At 31.2% G+C, this 21,196-nt stretch overlaps 2 protein-coding genes across 2 annotated transcripts; one reads left to right on the forward strand and one right to left on the reverse strand.

Annotated features, from left to right (window-relative positions):
- Positions 1–9,101: 9,101 nt before the first annotated feature.
- On the forward strand, positions 9,102–14,709 carry LOC114381945 (mannose-6-phosphate isomerase 1-like). The gene is made up of 5 exons (XM_028341177.1): positions 9,102–9,651; positions 10,964–11,131; positions 11,868–12,077; positions 13,006–13,272; positions 14,247–14,709. The coding sequence occupies exons 1-5, from the start codon at positions 9,301–9,303 to the stop codon at positions 14,562–14,564; spliced, it is 1,314 nt and encodes a 437-aa protein (XP_028196978.1). The 5' UTR covers positions 9,102–9,300; the 3' UTR covers positions 14,565–14,709.
- Positions 14,710–16,486: 1,777 nt separating this feature from the next.
- LOC114381172 (40S ribosomal protein S7-like) lies at positions 16,487–18,875 on the reverse strand. Its single transcript, XM_028340359.1, has 6 exons — positions 18,751–18,875; positions 17,691–17,775; positions 17,523–17,596; positions 17,311–17,434; positions 16,967–17,149; positions 16,487–16,868 (listed from the first exon to the last, which is right to left on the reverse strand). The coding sequence occupies exons 2-6, from the start codon at positions 17,763–17,765 to the stop codon at positions 16,749–16,751; spliced, it is 576 nt and encodes a 191-aa protein (XP_028196160.1). The 5' UTR covers positions 17,766–17,775; positions 18,751–18,875; the 3' UTR covers positions 16,487–16,748.
- Positions 18,876–21,196: the final 2,321 nt, after the last annotated feature.

Below are 21,196 nucleotides of genomic sequence, written 5' to 3' on the forward strand. Positions count from 1 at the left end.
TTAGGAAATCGCTAGAGATGTTGCTATTGCTACCGAACTACACAAGTGAACCCGCTTAGAGTTAAGGGATGAGTTATTCACACTTTGGGATTAGAATCAACATGTGTAAGGATCCATAAAGGATCAATTTTGGGTTATTTTGGGGTTGCTTTATGAAATTCAATTTTTTTTCTCATGCTTTTAATCACAAATTAACTGTGTTTGATGGACCAATTGATGTTCCGATGCAAAATTATTGTGAAATTGATGTGTTCTATTCCCTTATTTTGCGCTTTAAAAATTTATATATGATTATAATGTGTTTCTTTCTTTTGTTTATCGTACCAATAAATTGTATGTTTGATTGTTTTATTATCATGAATTGAGTACGCTTTCAGTTTATTTGTGTCACGAGATATCTATTTGATTTTAATATATTATTGTTTAATTAACTATCGACAACCTCCGTATTTTGCTTATTGATGATGATCAAAAGATTTTTTTATATAATACTCCATGATACCACGTGAATGTGTAGGGTTGCGCTTTGCTCTTGAATCAATTGGATAATCATAAAGTTATATAAATAATATGACAAGATTTACTATATTAACGTTAGAATTAGACTGTTGGAAACATTCTTTGTCATGCTTTGGTATCATAAGCTTATTACGTGTTGGTGATTATAACACATATATAATATATATATATATATATATATATATATATATATATATATGTGTGTGTGTGTGTGTGTGTGTGTGTGTGTGTGTGTGTGTGTGTGTGTGTGTGTGTGTGTGTGTGTGTGTGTGTATGTATGTATATGTTTTGGTATCAATTGGTCGTCAAACACAACAATCTCAGAATTATAATCATAAAGGAAGAATCACAATACAATAGACATCCCAAAATAAATCTCAATTTGATCCCTTAAGGATCCTTACACATGTTCATTCTAACCCCAATTGTGATAAACTCATCTCTTACCTCTAAGCGGATTCATGTGTAGTTTGGTAGTGATAACAACATCTCTAGTGGTTCCCTAAGATTCCTCAAGCTTTTCCTCTGGTTGCTCTACTAGGGTTTCCAAGCGTTAGAGAGAAGGAGAAGGGATTGGAGCCTTTATTTCACTGCCTCCGTGTGAGGGATATTTCTCTCACCACAGACATTATTCCACAAATCTCAACGAGAAGGATGTAGGAAAATGATTCCCGAACACGGTGTTGAAATTTTACGATGATTCAACTGTTAACGAGTCTAGGATCATAGTTTTACTGAGATAGGTTAGGGTGTATGCGAGAAAAAAAGAGCTACATGCGAAGGATATTTCTCTCACCATAGACATTATTTCTCAAATCCCTACGGTGAAAATATGTGAAACTGATTACCGAAGCTGATGTTCCAATTTCATTACGATCCAACAGTTAACAAGTCTGAGATCATAGTTTTACTGGGACAGATTTGAGTGTATGCAGGAAAAGAGATGATTTTGGGAGAGGGAAAAGGGAAAACAAATTTGAGAGGAAGAGATAGTGTAGAGATGTATCGTAAATGTAAAACTGACCTCATATGTCTCTATCTATAGCTAGGGTACTCTCAACATATTATTTACTCTATTTTTTATTTTATAATAACAAACTTTATTTTACTCCTTATCAAATGAATAAATAAAATTTCCTTTTTATTTCATAAAAACATATATTTATTTTATTTACCTTAAAACTATTATTTTAATTAATAAAACTATTTCTCCTTATTTATTTAATTATAAAAACCTCAATATTATCCAAAATTTATATTTATTTTCAAATAAAATTATTTTTGTTTTATGAAAAATGAGATGTTACATCACAAATCCTAATATATAAACCTTAAACTTGTTGGATCAAGTGGCCTCGGAATAATTAAGAATGGGGGGTTGAATTAATTATGAACGTGTCTTGACTAATTAAAAATTTATTCTTCTTAATGTTACTAGATTCAATTAGGCTTTACAACTAAGTTATGAAAAAGTAAAGAACAGAAACAATAACTTAGACAAAAGTAAAGCAGAAATAAAAAGTACTTAGTGAAAAATAAAGAGTGTAGGGAAGAAGAAGACAAACACAAGATTTATACTAGTTCGGTAACAACCCGTGCCTACATCCAGTCCCCAAGCAACCACCAGTTCTTGAGATTTCCAATAACCTTGTAAAATCCTTTACAAGCAAAGATCCACAAGGGATGTACCCTCCCTTGTTCTCTTTGAACAACCAAGTGGATGTACGCTCCACTTGAACTGATCCACAAGAGATGTATCATCTCTTGTTCTCAGTATCACAACCCAAGTAGATGTACGCTCTACTTGTATCACAAAGGATGTACGCTCCAATGTGTTAAGACAAAGAATTCTTAGGCGGTTAGTCCCTTGAATCTTTGTAAGGGGAAACAAAAGATATCTCAGGCGGTTAGTCCTTTGAAATATTTTGTTTAAAGGGAAAGGGAAGAAACAAAAAAATTCTCAGGCAGTTAGTCCTTTGAATCTTTTGTCAAGAGGGGAAGGGAGAATCGAAAGAATTATCAGGCGGTTAATCCTTTGAATATTTTGACAAGAGAGAAGGAATGAAGAAGAAGAATAGCACAAGTTTTTGGTCAATGAACTTTTCTTGAAAGAGAAAGTATTGAATAAAAACTTTTAGAAAGATGAAGGAAATTTGTTATGCATGAAAGGAATCAATTTTTTTAAATTCATGTCATTGTCACATATTTATAATCATTTGATGACTCAAATTAAAGTTTGTGACTCTTGACAATTTTCTTTAAAACTAGTCAATTTTTAAAAGTTGTCACTCTTTTGAAAAACTAGTCACTTTAAAAGTTGTGACTTTTGAAAAACTCTTCAAAAACAAGTCACTTTAAGAATTGTGACTTTTGGTAATTTATTTTTTGAAATCAGTCATTGGTAATCGATTACCATCATAGTGTAATCGATTACACATCAACAGATGTGACTCTTCATGTTTAAATTTGAAAATCAAAACGTTTAGAAACACTGGTAATCGATTACAAGTATTGTGTAATCGATTACACAAGTTTGAAATGATTTGAAAAAGTTTTATCACAAGTTGTGACTCTTAAAATTTGAAATCTAACATTTTAAAACATTGGTAATCGATTACATGATTATGGTAATCGATTACAGCTTTGTAAATCAGTTTGAAAACAATGTTGGCTATTGGTAATCGATTACTGCCTTTTGGTAATCGATTACCAGAGAGTAAAACTCTTTGGTAAAATTTTTCTTTTGAAAAATTCTTTTGAACAATATTGTGCTATTCAATAGTTTTTGAAAAACTCTTTTAATATTTATCTTGATTAAGTCTTCTCTTGATTCTTGATTCTTGATTCTTGAATTTTGAGTCTTGATTCTTTACTTGAATCTTGAATCTTGATCTTGATTCTTGAAACTTGTTTGACTCTTGATTCTTTGGTATCATCAAAATAATCTTGGAAGGCATTGCTTCCACAAAACTAACTAAGCCAAAAACCCTAAAAACTAACTCATACCAAAGTCAAGCATATACACCCTAAATTAAGTAAGCCCTAACCCCTAAAACCTATTGGTAAAATAAATCAACTCCTCTGAACCCTAAACATAAATCATACACCCTAAACCCTACAACGCATACCATAAACACTAAATTATGCACCATAATCCCATAAAACCTAAAACCTTAAACCATAAACCCCTAACCCTAAACTATAAGCCCTAAGCCCTAAACTCTTACAACAAACAAACTAAATCCTCAACTCTTAACCCTAAAATAAGTAAACCCTAAACCCCATATTTATTTCTTCCTTTTATGTTTTGTCTTTTCTCTAATCAGAATATTTGCACAATTGATGAATACATAAAAGAAATAATTATATGAACGTCCACTGAAAGACTCGTTAATTACCACATTACATGACTTATCCATGTTTGTTTCACAAGCACGTAAGTTACAAACATTGCCTTAACAATAACTAAATGTTCAATCTTCTCCTAAATCAACAAAGTGTGTGATCGACCTCATCAAATTGGTATAATGTTGCATTATACTAATATAAGGTGTAGGCCACTGTTTTGCATGATAATGACTATGTGTTAACGATAACAAAGCCGTTAGCGATAAGGGACAATCGTCTCTTAGAAATACTTGTTACATAGGCACATACACATTCAAATGATCACAACACATTTTATAATAAAAAATACACAAACAATATGATGATATTTTACATGAACAAAATGATAGTTATACACATGACCAATACATATAACACGATATACAAAACAATCTCTCAGTGGTTGACTTCTAAGAGGAAAAAACATCATGCTTTGTTGGAGAGAGAGAGAAAAGGATAACATTATACCTTGATGCAATTACATAACCCATGTCGGTTATATTCTTCTACTTATCCATGGTAACCTACATGTAACAATTTTAATGAGATTTATTTATAGAAAATTAATCCATCAAAACGTAATAAAAAACTTATATACCATGAATAATCCATCAACAAGTAGCGATTGTTTTTACTCCTCAAATCTGTCTATGCCACCAAGTAGGTTCATATACTCGTCAGACCATTTTGCAAGTTCTTTCAGCAAATGGTTATGAACCAAAGACCATGAATCTTCACCAATACCTAATAAGGCAACAATTGCACGATATCCACAATTACCATCATCTTTGACATCGACAATGTTTTCAATGAAATCATGAATGCATGGATGAAATTGATCAAACATGGGCATGTTCCTTTTTGGTTTTGGTTATTCACATGATGATGCAGCCCATTTCATTGAAGAATTTCTATTTTGCATAGAATATAATGCATTCACATACTCTTAGTAAGACGGATCACGCTTCATGGATCTTTGATGTTTGATCATCTGTTTCTTTTGAGCACCTTTTGTTTTCACCTTTTCTGGAGAAGCACACATAGAATTTAGATCAAGGTAGGAAAATTCCCGAAGTTTACACTTTAGAGTCACTTTGCCACATACATTAAGCTCTTTAAATCGCTTGGATATGTCTTCCATCTATTCGATTATGTTGACTTTGGGCTCAAATAAACCTTGGTCTAAAAAACTTAGCCTCCGCCAAAACATATGGATTGTGTCAAGTGGTATGCTACCAACAACATATCTAGCTAGCTCACATGCACATGGAAGACTGTGAGTAGTTCTCATTATACATCCACAATGAGAACTATCAATGCCAACATAATTTACACGCTCAAACTTAGCAACAATCTGATTTAAAGCATACCTTTATACCATGCCAAGTAGTTTCTTGTATAAGGTAACTTTAAAAACATGTTCAACCATAGGTGTACTTGTCTCAAAAAATGCCTTAATTTCAGTGTGTTACATAGTGATCATGTTGTTTATGGCATCCCAAATACTACATGGGTCTCTAAGGCTATTTTGCAATAGTCTCTTTAAGGCCCAATGAGCAGACTTAACCCTACATTTGAAATACACAAACAAGTAAACAAAAATAAATTTTTTTATCCATTAGACCTTAAACCCCAACACCAACATATATTTACAATTTTCATATCTGTTAGTTGTTGTGTTTCCTAGATGCATCATCTTATTCATCCAAACTTTAAAAAATCTTTCTTTATAGGGAATCAACCGTGTTTGCTTCACATAATTAACAAACATTGGCCATGGTTAGCAAGCAATTTCAAACTTCATAAGACAATCATCCAACTCTTCAGAAGAACAATCCATTAGACTCTCCCAAACTTCCATGACACAATCCCATGCATTTTTTTTTACCCACAAGGGTTCTACATTTTGCCTTCACATTTTTATCAATGTAAAACTGACACATTAAATTGGTTGACTTGGGGAAAACAATTTCCATTGCATTCATCAATGCTAAGTCTCTATTGGTAACAATAACTTCAGGGAGTGCATCACGTCTTATAAAAATACCTCAAAACCGTTCTAGAGTCCAAACAACATTGTTTAGACGTTCTCCTTCCAAATAGACAAGTGCAACTGAAAATGTCATCCCAGTTGGTATCACACCAACAATGTCAAGTAACAACAACCGATATTTATTTGTTTTGTACGTACTATCTATGAGAAATACCAAATTACAGGCATTGGTTAATTTCATTGTATCAGGGGTGACTCTAAAATATATCACGTACAACATCTTCATCCTTCAATCTACGCCAATGAATATACTGATCTAGTTCAAAAAGCTTCATTAGTTGTTGCATTTCAGTATTACTGTCTCTTATAGAAGAATGATATGCATATCTTGCATTGTATACTTGCTTTATTGTTGTAGAACTGTTGGCATTGTGCTTCTTCAATGTTAAAAGAATTTTTTGATTTGACCATTGACTTTGTCATATCAACAATAATAATCTTCTCATCCTTAGTTAGTTGACTAGCATATGGATGTCTAACTACTGACTTAGTCAATGCATGATTATAACTCCCACATATTAAATTCACCACCCATCCTTCACCTCCCACCATTAGTTTTGCTCGCAGCTTGAAGGGGCACCCATATTTTTTATTATCAGTAATTGTACGTACTAAATCTTTCATGTATGTCCTATATTTTCCACTCCTTGCACAACCAATTAAAATATATGAGGTCCTTCCTCTATTTCTAGTATTTATGTCTAACCTCATAATCATTGCCATAAAACCAATATCATAAGCAACAAAGCAAGCCTAATGCAAAATATCATCACGGGTAGCAAACACCTACAAAAGGGATAACACATGTTTAGTCTTCAAAGGACATTCATTTACCTACTTTAACAAAAAATAAAATCATATCAATACCTGAGAAATATTGAAGGCATCAAAACAATCAAACTTTGAAACACACCAGGTTCTTCTTCATTTTCTTCATTCATATTAACTTCTTCAGATATCATGTTGTCATATATTCATTGATCTTCTTCGTCCATCTTAACAAAACATTAAAAAAAATTCAATGACAAACTAACAATCCCTGACAACACCATACATATACTATGACACAATTTTATTATTATTTTTACTGTATTTAATAATATAATACATTGAAATTGATAAGCATATATATTAAAATTTGGACTTGCATAAACTAATATATGACACAATTTTATTATTTTTTTACTTGCATAAAGTAGTTAATGTAATAATATTTACACAAATATTATAAATGTTTAATTACTCACCCGGTCCTTGCTACAAAAAAATATCAACTATTTTTTTATTATCTTTTAGTCCTTGCTACAAAAAAATATATAAAAAATAATTAGCTACAAATTAGTTATAAAATATTAACTCTTTTTTATTATAAATTATTTTGTGATAAATTACTTATGAATTACTTACTAATATTTTTGTAGTTAATTGTAATTCATAAAATTAATCATATTTTGATTAATAGGACTAAAAGAGAATCAAAATATGAACTATAGGATTAAAAATATTTTTTTTCAAACTATAAGGACTAAAAGATAATTAAAATACCAATTATAAGACTAAAAAACCACTTTTAAAATAAAAACAACTAAAATATAATTAGAATGTAAATTATTTTAAAACAAATATCACTTCCAAACTATAACAAATAAAAGGTAAAAATTATGAAACTATAGGTAATTAAACATATTATAAATAATATAACTAAATATATAAAAAACAATAAAATAATTTTTTAAATTTTTTTTAGATTTTACGGATAAACAATCCGTATAACACTTATGGATTAGCAATCTGTATGATTCATATGGATTGCTAATCCATAAGTTTTATACAGATTACAAATCCGTAAGTTTTATATGGATTGCAAATTCGTATAAAACTAAATCAAAGTTGCAAAAAAAATAAATGTACCTATGTCGTTAACCGCAACACCACCCACCACCACTTGCCAATGAACCATCGTAAAAATATGTCTCGACCAAAACTGACACAACAACGAAGGAGGAGCTCTCACGACAATGAATGCTTATGAAGAAAAGAATGAATGGTGCGTGAAGAAGAAAAATGAAGAAGTTAGCGGGTTAGGTTGGGAATTTAGATAAAAACATTGGGTGTAGAAGAAATTCTTTTGATGCAGGAAGAAAATCCCCACAACCTGTTATAGCATACAATCTACATTTAATTTGTGAGCAACTTGAACTTGTTTAATGAAATATATGACTTAAGTTTTAAATTTTAATGGCATAAATTAAATTGTCTTTTTAGTCCAATATGATCATGCCTTGTTCTAGGCTTAGCCTGAAAAAAAAGATTATATAAATTTAGGCATCTCATTAGACTTGAACCTCATTTTGGAACTCCAAATTAAATATGAGACCCTTAGTTAAGATCCTTTGTGTAAATATGAGAATTTTTTAAAATGTTATAAAATAAAATATTAAGAACTTAAAATTTTGCCATTAGTGGTTCATATATCTAATTTTATTTATAAAATTAATAATAAATATTTTTTAAATTTATTATTTATTAGAATAAAAAAAATTAAATAATTAGATTAAAAAAATTGGTCTCCTTTTAATACACTCCTGGTCTCCTTTAACACACACCCACACAAAAAAAAAATGAATTCCACATTTATAGGAGACAAACATGGAAAAAAAGATAGGAGAGAAAAACATTATTTTATTTTTTAAATTAAATGAAAATACAATAATATCTTAAAATTAAAATTTGAAAAAAAATACTAAATGGATTTTTAGTCCAATTTTGGCGTTGAATGCTAATAAATACCGACTAGAATAAATATTATCCTTCCCCATATATAGATATAAACACATACCAAACTTTCATTATTCTTGAGCCTAATTTTAGAATTCTAAATTGAATGTGGACTTTTTTTGTTTAAATTAAAAAGCAAAAAGAAAATATAATTTCATTTTCTAAAGTCAATTTTTTCTTCAATTTAATGATTTTTTATTTTAATTTTTTTGAAACATTCCATTAAACACAAAGTATTCCTTCCATCTTGGAATTTTTCACAATTTTCGAGAAAGTGAAGAAAAGATATTAATTGTTTAACAAGATACGGAGCATAAACCAAGACAAGTTGTTTCTCTCTTTAATTAAAAAGTTGGAAATTCCCTCTCTCGTGCTACGTTTCAACATTGCCAACCCTTCAAAAACCAGCAAGGCAAACCCGCGGCAACGATCAACACAATCCCACTTTCTCATAATAATCACAACTCAAACCCTCTCTCTCTCTCTCTCTCTCTCTCTCTCTCTCTCTCTCATATAACAATATTTCCACGTACAATTAAGACACGATCACTATTGCATCTACAATGGAATTAGCACCCTCAAACTCCAACCAACAACATGAGAACAACAACAGCAACAAGGTTCAGGGGCTCCATTGCTCTGTGAAGAACTATGAGTGGGGCAAACCGTGCCGTGACTCCCTCGTTGCCAAGCTATTTTCCATGAATTCTGGGTCGTTACAATCATCACAGCTTGATGAGGATCAGCCATATGCGGAGCTTTGGATGGGCAGCCACGTGTCTGGACCCTCTTTCATTGTTTTTGATGGCTCACAACAAAGAGTGACCCTCAAGTCTTGGCTCTTGGAGAATCCTAACGTGCTTGGACCAAAGGTTGTGGAGAAGTGGGGTGGTGACCTCCCTTTCTTGTTCAAGGTATGATCATATCATATATATGAATATAGTCTTGCTTTTGGTGCATGCATATATGTTGGTTGATGTTGGAACATCTAACTTGAACCCCAGAGCATCTTTATTTTCAATTAGGAGTTTTTGTTTTATGAGAACTGCTTAGGGATTATTTAATCTTTTACCTCTTTCTATTTATTTTTTAAAAATGAAATTTTAATATTTTAAAATAAATTATCAATAAAAAAAAAAACTTTATATCACAATGTAAATTGATTATCATAAATATAAATACAATTTACTTATTTATGTATCTAGATAAACTGCACATGATTTTAAGCGCGACATGATGTAACATGTACTTTAATTATTCTGTTTATTAGAATCTTTAATTTGGAAAATGTAGCTCTCTCTCTTTCCATTTTCTTAGTCAAGAGGTTTTTAATACTCTCTCTTTTATCTTTGAAAATTAATGTATTTTAAACATTATCCCTTTATTTAACCAAAAGATATCTCTCTCTCTCAAAAAATATCTCTCTTAACCATTTTAAATCATCTTTTTTTTATCTTTATTTATGAACAAATCATTGATTCGAGTAATACTTTGTTTGGTCTACTTATATAAAATATCGAGAATTCGAGTCTTATGCATGAAAAAATATTTAATATTTATTCAGAAAAATTAACTCTTTGAATGAATCTCATTAAATAGATCTCTTGGTTGAGAGATACTTCAAGTTCACCCAAAATAAACAAATTAATAAATATTAAAACTATTAGGATTTTGAAGGATTAAAATCAAAATTCACCTTAATTATTTAGACCAGGGGAAAGAGAGGCACTTTTGCCTCTATATTTTTTATAAAATAAAAATAAAATGAAAGAAGAGAGGTAAATAAAAAATGAGAGATCTATTTAATGAGAATCACAAAAGTAGTTGGTAGTGTTAGTCAATAGTTTTGAGAATAGCCAGAGTAAAATTATCTTAACAAAATGTGGAGATGATCAAAAGATAGGTATTTCCTTTATATAGTTATATATGAATTAAAAATATATTTAAATATTTCTAATTTTGAAATAGTTAGTTCATGAAATGATATCATGTATAGCCTTTTCAACCAAGTGGCTTGGCTTGAGTTCAATCCTTGCAACTTCTGTTACAAGTTGAATTTTAAAATTGAGAGTGCGTGCATGCACCTTAATTTTGTAGTCGTTGATTTGATAATTGATATCCAAAACCATTTAACTCCCAACTGAGAGCCCCTTTACAAGAATATATATGGCCATGGTGCAATCATTCATCATTCATATATGCTCAAGGTGGAGTTTTTGTTTCTAGGTGCTGTCCGTGGACAAGGCCTTGTCTATACAGGCTCATCCTGATAAGGAGCTGGCCAGAACCTTGCATAAGTTGCATCCTGATGTTTATAAGGATGGGAATCACAAACCAGAAATGGCTCTGGCTGTGACAGAGTTTGAGGCTCTATGCGGCTTTGTCACTCTAAAGGTACTGTATGCACTGGAATTTTTTGTTTGTTTCTTTACAGCATTCTTTGAACCTTTTTTATTTGAGGCTAAAAACATATTTGGGGAAATTTTTTTAATTTTTTATTTACAAGAACAAGTCTTGGTTTTTGTTGAGAGAAATTTGTGTTTTCTTTTTCTAATTTACAGTCCTAGAAATTGAGATTGTAAATTTTAGCCCTGGATTTTGCTGAGTCTTGTCAATGATGATGACTTTCAAAATGGAGTTTTTATGGATTTGACTGTTTGGTATGTTCAATGTTCAAACCATTTTCTGTTAAGTCTTAATTTATTTGGTATTTGTGGAATTCAGTTTTAGGTGATAGGAAAAGAACTGTCCACTCGTTAGGTATATTTACATGATATATGTTGAGACTTGAACATTTATTTTCTTTTGACTTTGTTTTCTCTTATGCTTCCATCAAGTGAATGCAACCTTGATAGCCGACCAAAGAACTGATATTATCAAATGAAAAAAAAAATCAAATAATAATCATTTGAGTTTAGTAAACATGCAAATTAAGTGTCTTTTTAGCAGTTCATAAAGTGGAAGTTTGATGCCTTTTATTATAAGTGTTAGAATCTTGATTACTTCAGGTCACCTTGATTTGATGTTATGCAAAGAGTATGAAGAGAGTGTAAAAAGATTGATGAGATAAATATTTTTCTGACTGTTATTCACTTTGAGCAAGTTAGCAATTTGCTGTGATTTTATTCAGGAGCTTAAGGCTGTGCTTACTGTCCCTGAGGTTGTGGAACTGGTTGTTGCTGAAAATGTTAACTCGGTGTTACAAATCACTGATGAGGATGGTGAAGAGAAGGTTAAGCCTATTTTGAAGTCTCTTTTCACTGACATCATGTCAGCAGGTAAAGAGAGAGTAGCTGGTGCAGTTGACAGGTTGAGAAGTCGTCTGCATAAGGAAAGTCAGGTTGGTTGATATATAACTTGCTTTTGATTTAAATTTTTTAGCTTGTGTTGATTTACTTTGTGTATCTTACTCCTTTTCTCCACCCTGAATTATTTGAATATTAAATTATATTATTCGTACAAATGAAACAAATGTTGTGGCTAAAGTGAGGTAGTTGGTTGCTATCTCAGTCACTAGTATTGATTGCTATAAGGATATATCAGTTATTAGAAGTGGTTACTAAATCAAACACAAACACTATATCTATCACTAAATTTTTTTTATTGGTGTACAATGATCATAATGAGGTTCAACGTATGACCTCATGCATACTACCCAAACCTCCTACCACTAGACTAACCCCGTAGATTCATCTATCACTAAAGTTTGTTGCTAAAGAATTATTTGTTGAATTCGTTGCTAAATATTAGCAATTAGTGTTTTAGTATCCGTTTTAATTCAGTTACTTATTGATTTATTAACTGATTTCTTCACTGTAGTGACCAATTTTTTTATTTTAGAAAGCAAATTTTCTTGTAGTGGTAGGGGATAAAATTCTACTAGTATCTATTTTTTTTGATTCACAATACTCAAATCCGAAACATTTCTTAAAGAAAATCAACCCAGTTAGACTAATAGATATTGGTTTAGTCTTTTTTCTGTCATAATATATATGGTGAACAGCTACACACACTACTTAATTTGCAATCATTTTTTTATCTCTGTGTTTCTGTTTCCTCTATTTTTTAAAATTATTTACTGTATTGAATATAGCTTATTGTGGCAGCTCTAATATGCAGCTGGGATCATATTTCAGAATTCAGATGCATTAATCTCTTTAAGTTTCTATCAAACAATAGTTTATGTCTTATTTCTTTGTTAACATACACATGTTGCTAAAGTGAATAATCTATACCATAACTAATATTCCCATTTTTTGCATCATCAGGTGAGGCAGTTGACAGAAAAGGAGCAACTGGTGCTGCGGTTGGAAAAGCAATACCCATCTGATGTTGGTGTCATAGCAGCCTTCTTTCTTAACCATGTGAAACTCGCTCCTGGTGAAGCCTTATTTCTTGGGGCAAATGAACCACATGCATATATTTGTGGTGAGTGCATTGAATGCATGGCAACTTCAGACAATGTTGTAAGAGCTGGCCTCACTCCTAAGCACAGAGATGTACAGACTCTTTGTTCCATGCTCACATACAAACAGGTAAATAATAAATGACAAAACTTAGATGTAATTCCTTAAGTATTTTGAGCGTTGTTTTAAAGTCGAATTGGAGTTTCATCTCAATTATCTACGTAATAGAGGTTTGTATTAATGGTCAGCAAGACTTATTGAGGTGAAATTTTAATTCTAATCCGAGAAAAGCACTAAAAACACTTAAAGAACTGCATCTAAGTTTTATCTAATGATAAATCAAGTGACTACAGTTGAATATTATACAACTGCAATTGAAAAATATTCAACTGCAGAATCGTAATTCTACAGTTAAATATTCAGTTTTCTTAGAGGACTTTATTCTTTGCTATGGTTACACACAGATATGTTTCTGATATATAAGATGTATCAAATTTTCTATAATAACTTGTTAAACCATGAATTTCATCTTTGTACACCCCTGGTCACTTGCTGAGGCATATGCAGATATTATGCAGTTTACGTTTTCATTAGATAAAAAAACATCTATGGATTTTTTTTTAATTGTAAAATGCATTGTTCCATGGAGCTTTCTTTCTAACGAGTAACAAGGTATAGAATAGAGTAAGTACAAATATTCATTTCTTGTTAGTTTTGTAATAGAGCAAACTACTTGAACTACTTGAGTATAATAACTTTGAAAAAGAGGTGGAAGATAAGAAATGTTTTCATCAAATCTATGACATGCCATCAAGGATTGCTGTGATTTTACAATGATTTTTTTTCAGGAAGGAAACATTCTTGTATGGTGGTATAAATAAGCAGGACTCATGCTTGATGTCATTAGTCTTTTAAATTTTTTTTATTTTGTTCTCATAAATTTTAATGTTTTTATTTTTTTAAAACATTAAAATTTATGAGAACTAAGACAAAGGTAAAGAACCAAAATCAAACAAAGTCATGATTATATATAGAAACTAAAAGATTTTTTTTTTTTTATATAAGATAACAATTTCTTTACATCTGTTACTCTTGCATTGCAGGGTTCTCCAGAGATCCTGCGTGGAGTTCCTATAAATCAATATGTAAACAAATACATCCCACCATTTGAGGAATTTGAGATTGATTGTTGTATTCTTCCTCAAGGGGAAAAGGTAGTGTTCCCAGCAGTTCCAGGTCCTTCCATCTTTTTGGTCACAGTTGGGGAAGGAATGATGACTACAGAATCACCAAAAGGGTATCCAATCACTGAAGGGCATGTTCTTTTTGTAGCGGCCAACACTGAGATAACTGTTTCTAGTGCACCTCAGTTGCATCTGTTCAGGACTGGGGTTAACAGTAGATTCTTTCAAGATTCCTAAGGTAATTAATAACATGCTTTTTGAGAGCCAATCATGCAGTTATGTGTTACAGTACATGTATTAGCAGCAATAGTGTACATGCGAGAATAATTGAAACACATTTTATATATAGAGGAAAAGTGCATTATAGAGTTGGATTGTCTTATATTTTGCTTATATATCATAAAAGCTTTTTTCAATTGTATGCCTACTTTTTGTATACATCAATTTATAATGTAACTAACTACAAATATTTTGACGTAGGTCTTTATTGTTATTGTTATAATTGTATGCTTAATTTAATGATTCTTCTTTATTGAAAAAGTTTTAAATGATTAATATCATTTGCAAAACAAGAGACAATATTAAAGAAAAAAAAACTATGTTGGACGAGTTTATTTTAATGTGTTTGTGGATCTGCTTTGAGAGTTCAAAACATGGTTAAAAAACGTGAAAATTAGAAGTATTATATTAATGTTTTTGGTTCCACGTCTTCAAGCATTGTACACACATCAAACAATAAGCTACACAAAGTAGTGGCCTTTTGGCCCTTTATGAATAAACAAAAAAAAAAAAAGCTACACAAAGTAGTTTTCAGTTTACGTAAAAAAAGTTGTTTATGCATGAACACCAAAATCAAATAAGCTATTATTGTGTTTGGAACAATTACATTGAATATACATCCAAATGGATTTTGATTTTTTTAATGAAATGCTTGGCAAATTTGATCAGAATCAATTCTATACTTTAAAACCATGGTTTTGATAAAAGCAAAATTATCTTCAAAATTTAATATTACTATATTTGTGCCCTGACTATTCTTATTGAATTAATAACACAAGTAAAAATAATTTTTATACGCGTATCCATAAAGAAACATCATTTACGTATATGTTAGAAGCACCATCAACTATTCTCTCTGGAATTTATTACATAATAATACTAGCTGGAAATGTTGACCAAGAAAAGGAAGGCTGGCTGTAATCGAAGAAGGTAGTAGAATCATGGTTTTCGTCCAAGAGCCGTGAAAAGAAAATAAAAATTAAAAAGCTACACTGGTTTTCTTTCCTCTCAAAACCAAGGGTAAGGTATTATACATGTTTACCTACATGTATTTTTTTTAATACATCAGAAAAACTTAACAAAAGAGGAACCTAAACACACAATCTAAGGATCCGAACTGCTTCTGCTAGAAGAGACAAAGACAGTTGAGGTAGGCAATTCGGCCAAACTTGAAAGAGATTATAACTTGAGGCTCCACATTTAGCAAGCCAATCAAACGCCTTCTCGAAGAGTAAGCTGAATACAGATTCACCAATCTTACGCCACCAGCAATTTGATCAAGTTGATAATGGTAGCGTGAGGATGAAACATACTGGTTTCCTCCATGATGAGTTTGAGAGCCACTATAAAGTCAGACTCAAACAATATCCCCAAGACTGTATGTTTTCCTACATATACGTGTTTTTCCTTCATTTTTTCTTCACTTTTATTTCTACAATCAAAACCATGAGTTCATTTTTAACCAAAATCAATTATAAAAAATTAGATCATTTAGGACATGCCTATCCAAAGACACAAGTATACTCTTTCTATGAAAATCAATCTTAAGTCCCTTTTGGAGGAACAACTTTAGTTCCCAGTCACCTTGTCAGATCAGCCAGTCTGGGTTGTAATTCAAAATGCAAAGGCTAAAATTTTGCAGTCTTTTCCCTACTTGGATTTTTATTTTCATTTTGGTTCCTCAATAGCTATGTTTGACGTTACATAATAACTAACAAACTACAAAGGATGAGTGAAATGGGTGACCAACACTGCACAAGTTTCACTCCAGAACATAACTCTAACGTCCATTCCATGTTTCAAGATATAATTGGAACGACTATCAAAACTCTTGAATCTAATATAACCAAAGGATGTTCACTCCTAGGACACGTTTAATAGCACCAAAAATTCGGATATGTTTGATTCAATTTTTTTTTGCAAAAGTAACCCCAACCAAACATGCACTGTGGACAACACAACAGTCATGCAACAAATAAAGCCATCGTTCAATATTAACCCAGGAAACCAATCTAAATCCAAGGTGAAGAAGCATCAAATAAAATTCCAGAAGTCAAAATTTTGGATATTGTTTAACACAATATGTATTTCTAACAGAAAAATCTACCAAAAACAATATACTCCAGTAAACCAAGCAGCATCTCAGGCTTCTGAGATTGGATACTCAAATACTACATCTTTTCCAGTAAGCTTTCTATAAACTCCAGAAAAAGTCTCCAGCTTGTACTCAGTGTTGTTGCGCTCCTTGGGGTCCAAGAAAACCTTAATTGATACATTGACAAAAGGAAATGCTTTACAAGTTATATGGGGAACAAAAAGAAAAGGACATTTAACCTATCATCAACTTCACAAAAGCTCACCTTCATTATTTTTGAGCCATCAATTCTATATCTGACCCGTTTGCCAACAATCTCTGCAGGATACACAACATCCTCCAGCATGGCATCATGGACGGCGGTCAAAGTACGGGTTCGGGGTCGCTGAACAGCAGAGCCTTTCTTAGGTGGTCGCACGATCCTCCTTGTGGCAATGAAGACAACATCCTGTCATTCAATAATCTTCAGTTAATACAAATTGTTGATCCAGGAACTCACAATAACCATATTAATGTGATATGGTAAACAAATATATTAAGGAAAAACATTGAAAAGAAAACCAAAGATCAACTAATTTCATATCAAGTCACATTGCAGTAAAATACAACCTTCCCACTAAACTTCTTCTCCAACTCTCTGACAAGTCGAAGATGAATCTTGCGGAATGCCTTCCTCAATCTGAAGGGCACATAGATGACTACAGCCTTGCGATTACCAGCCACATCCATTTGACTGCATGAAATAAGTTGTCCTAACAATGAGAAATTTTTTAAGACCAAACATCCATCAATTCATCATTGATCATTCATAACATCCTTACATTGCTTGATTTATGTAGAGATCTTTCAAGTCACTTTTCAGATCCTGATTGGTGTTCTCCAAGTCAAACAAGTACTGCACAGGCATCAAATAACAGAGTTCCAAAATAAAGGATAATCTTGAATTTATGAAATCAATTCATTCTAGAGAAACAGAAAAGGGCTATAACCTGTGCAACTGTCTCCTCAAATTCAGTGGGCTCGGCATCCTTATCCTTGTGAATTTTCTTCCTCGAGGTGTACATTTTGTTCAATCTGTTTCATGACATAAAAGCCACTATCAGAACCTTTGCTTAGTAAATCAAAATAAGAATCACAGTGAACATAATTTCCAAAATCCAATTACAAGGCAAGTGACAACCAAACCTAATATTCATATGGTTACAATGACAAAGAAATTTAGAAACTGCATAATTAAGAATATATAATATAGAAACCATAAACAAAAACAAAAAATCACCACCAATCTCATAACTTTCAGTAAGGAAGACTCGTATAAACATGAGGCAGTGTCAACAGCTAAAACAGTTTTCCACCTCCCCACTTCCTCTCTCTTGTTTTTTTTTATCTTTAATTCTCACTTACTGAGCTAAAAAGGAAAAATCAAAGTGGATACATATTTTCCGAAATCCTAATTACAAGCAAGTGACAACCCAAACCAAACTCATAGGGTTACAAGGCTAAAGAAATTTATAAGCTTCACAATTAAGAATATAGAAATATAGAAATTATACACAAAAAGTAAAAAATCACCACCAATCTCAGAATTTTCACCATTAAATGAGACAATGTCATCAACTGAAACAGTTCTCTCCCCCCTTAATTCTCACTTGCTGAGCTAACAGACAAAACATCAGCAAGCCCAAATCCAAAAACTAAACAAGAAACTCGAAGGACTATAATCACGACAAAGATTAGTTCCTTTTGTGCTCTCACCAACACACTCCCGATGCAAACATTACATTGTTCCAAGAATGATGTATGGACAAATGTTCAAGCCCCTTAATTCCAATAGAAAGCAATTAATAGAAATCAATTCAAACCAATCAAAAACTCAAATTTAAAGCATATATTTTAAAGGAGAATTAGGAAGATTATGGGATTGGGGAATGTGGATTGGCTCAAAATTGTTGTATATTAAAACCCGTGATAATCAGAAGCAAATTAAGCGATAAAAAAATTGAAGAGAGAAAATGGGGAATAAGCGAAGCGAGAGAAACAGTTGAATACCAGATGGAGCGAGTGACGAACCCTTCTGCTTCAGCACGAGCGAGCGAAAGAGAGCGAAAGAGAAAGGAGGCGCTTACAAGGGTTTTATAAGGAAAACTGAGAACAACGTTCAGGTTTACCCTAATTTTAAGATGTATAAGGGTTTTATAATCTCATTCACCACCTCTCTCATAAGTTATTTTATTTTATTTTATTGTATTTTCTTTGATTACTTGCAAGTTTAATTTTAAAATTTCTGTAGAAAAAAATAAAATTTCTATTAACTACAAATATATGAAATAAGTATTTTTTTACATATAATTGTTTAATTATGTAAATCAAAACCATTTTATTTTAATGACTTAATATAAAAATATATATAAATAATATTTAATTTGATTTAAATTGGAATTTGATAATATGATTATGGACTTAAATATGTTTTTGGTTTTGGTATATTAATTTTTTTTTTATTTTAGTCCTTATAAGTTTGTATCTTTCTAATTTTTGTTCTTGTATAAGATATTTTATTCATTTTTAATTTCTATAAATATACTTTTTTTTTCTAATTTTGGTCCCAGGGGAACTATAAATAGAAGAATTAAAATCTTACATAGGGACCAAAATATCTTATAAGATCAAATGAACAAAGTATCTTATAGGGATCAAAATGAACAAAATATCTTTTAGGACCAAAATTGGAAAAATATCAACTTACATGGATTAAAATTAAAAAAAAAACTTACAAGAGCAAAAAATAAAAACGTTAACATATAGAGATTAAAAACATATTTTAAGCCGTAATTGTAATTACAAGTTTTCTATACATGGAAACTTGGACATAATTTCCTATGATGTATAATCATCATAAAGAAAAATGCTTATATTTTGGATGAGAATTTTTTTTTATTTTTAACGAGAAATATCCATAACTTTTTTTTTTGGTATCAAACTAATCATCTTTTATCAGGTTGACTCATTTTGAGATAAAGTGATACTTCTAATTGCAACTCTTCGTATCTTAGTTAAAGAACCCAAAGACTAAATAACTTGTGCCAACAACTTTTGATATTTTGGATGAGAATTCTAACACCAAACAAATTTGTTTATAAAATGTACATTATATATACTAGGGGAAGATGCCTCTCTAAAAATTTTAAAGAAATAATTTAAGGATAAAATTATCCAATAAAATGTGGACACCAAAATGAGCACATTTCTTTTATTATTAATATAGATTATTAGTATAGATAATAATGGGATTTGATTTTTTTATCATTCAAAAGGTAAAAAAAAAACAAAAAAACAAAAAAAAACCACGTACACAAAAAAGCTATACTCAAAGCATCAGCTGACAAAAGGTGTGGAAGTTGAGTAAGACAAGAAGACAAGAGCTGAAGTTGCTCAAAAGTAGAAGAACTTTCTCTAACTAAATTGGCGCATTGGTTTTCCTCTCTATAGACATGTTAAAGACCCAACTGCCACTGCCTATCCATAATGGCTCTCAATCTCTCATATGATTGATCAACGCTGCCAATGGGTGAAAGTGGACATTAGCATGCGATAGCAAGTGAATAGTAGTGGCAGAATCAGTTTCACACATAACTTTTCTATAACGGTTATACCAATTAAGATTGAGGTCGTGGAAAATGGCCTCTTCCACATAGTGTTTAACATCGACAAAATATGGGAATCCAATGTCGAATACGAGATGAGTGTTAATGGAAAATAACATGGAAAGGTGATTCCTTGGATGAGCCCATGAGCTAGTGAAAGGTGAAAAACGAGGAACATTCTTGAAAATAAGGGGGTGTTTGATTTGATTATTTTCTCTTTTTATTTTCACTCAAAATAAAAAATGCTGATGAAAATATGTTTGATTAGATTTTAGTTTTCATTTTTAGTGAAAATATTTTTTCAAACGAACCAAAAATTAGAAACAATAAAATCTCGTTTTCCTTGTTTTTAATTGAAACCAAAAACCTCATTTTGACTAAAATTAAAATGCGTCAAATAATATAAATTTAAGTACATTTAAAAATATATTTCCTTTTGAAAACATATTTTTAATGCTTTTATTTTTTGAAAGTAGAAAATAAGAAGTCAAACTAAATATATTTTCAGAATTCTAAATTTTCAGAAAATGAAAAAAAAAATAAAAATGCAAACCAAATACATCATAAGAGATTCAATGCTGATTTTCTTAAAACTTATTTTGAAACATTCAATATTTAGTATAATTTTAAAAACAATGTTAGCATAAAAAAATCATTTACAAAAATTGTAAACAGGCCCCTTGGAAACCATACAATCTCAGAAAGTGAGGGTCACTTGTTGACGTGAAAGTTAAGGACACGTAGACGAATACGAGTGAGTCACGTCAAAGACTGCATTGTTGCATTCAATGAAGAAAAGACCCGAAAAACAACGTACCACGTAGGCTAGTCTGTTAGCTTTAACTAATGTG

The sequence above is a fragment of the Glycine soja genome, chromosome 13 (assembly GCF_004193775.1).
Source record: "Glycine soja cultivar W05 chromosome 13, ASM419377v2, whole genome shotgun sequence".
Lineage (NCBI taxonomy): Eukaryota > Viridiplantae > Streptophyta > Magnoliopsida > Fabales > Fabaceae > Glycine > Glycine soja.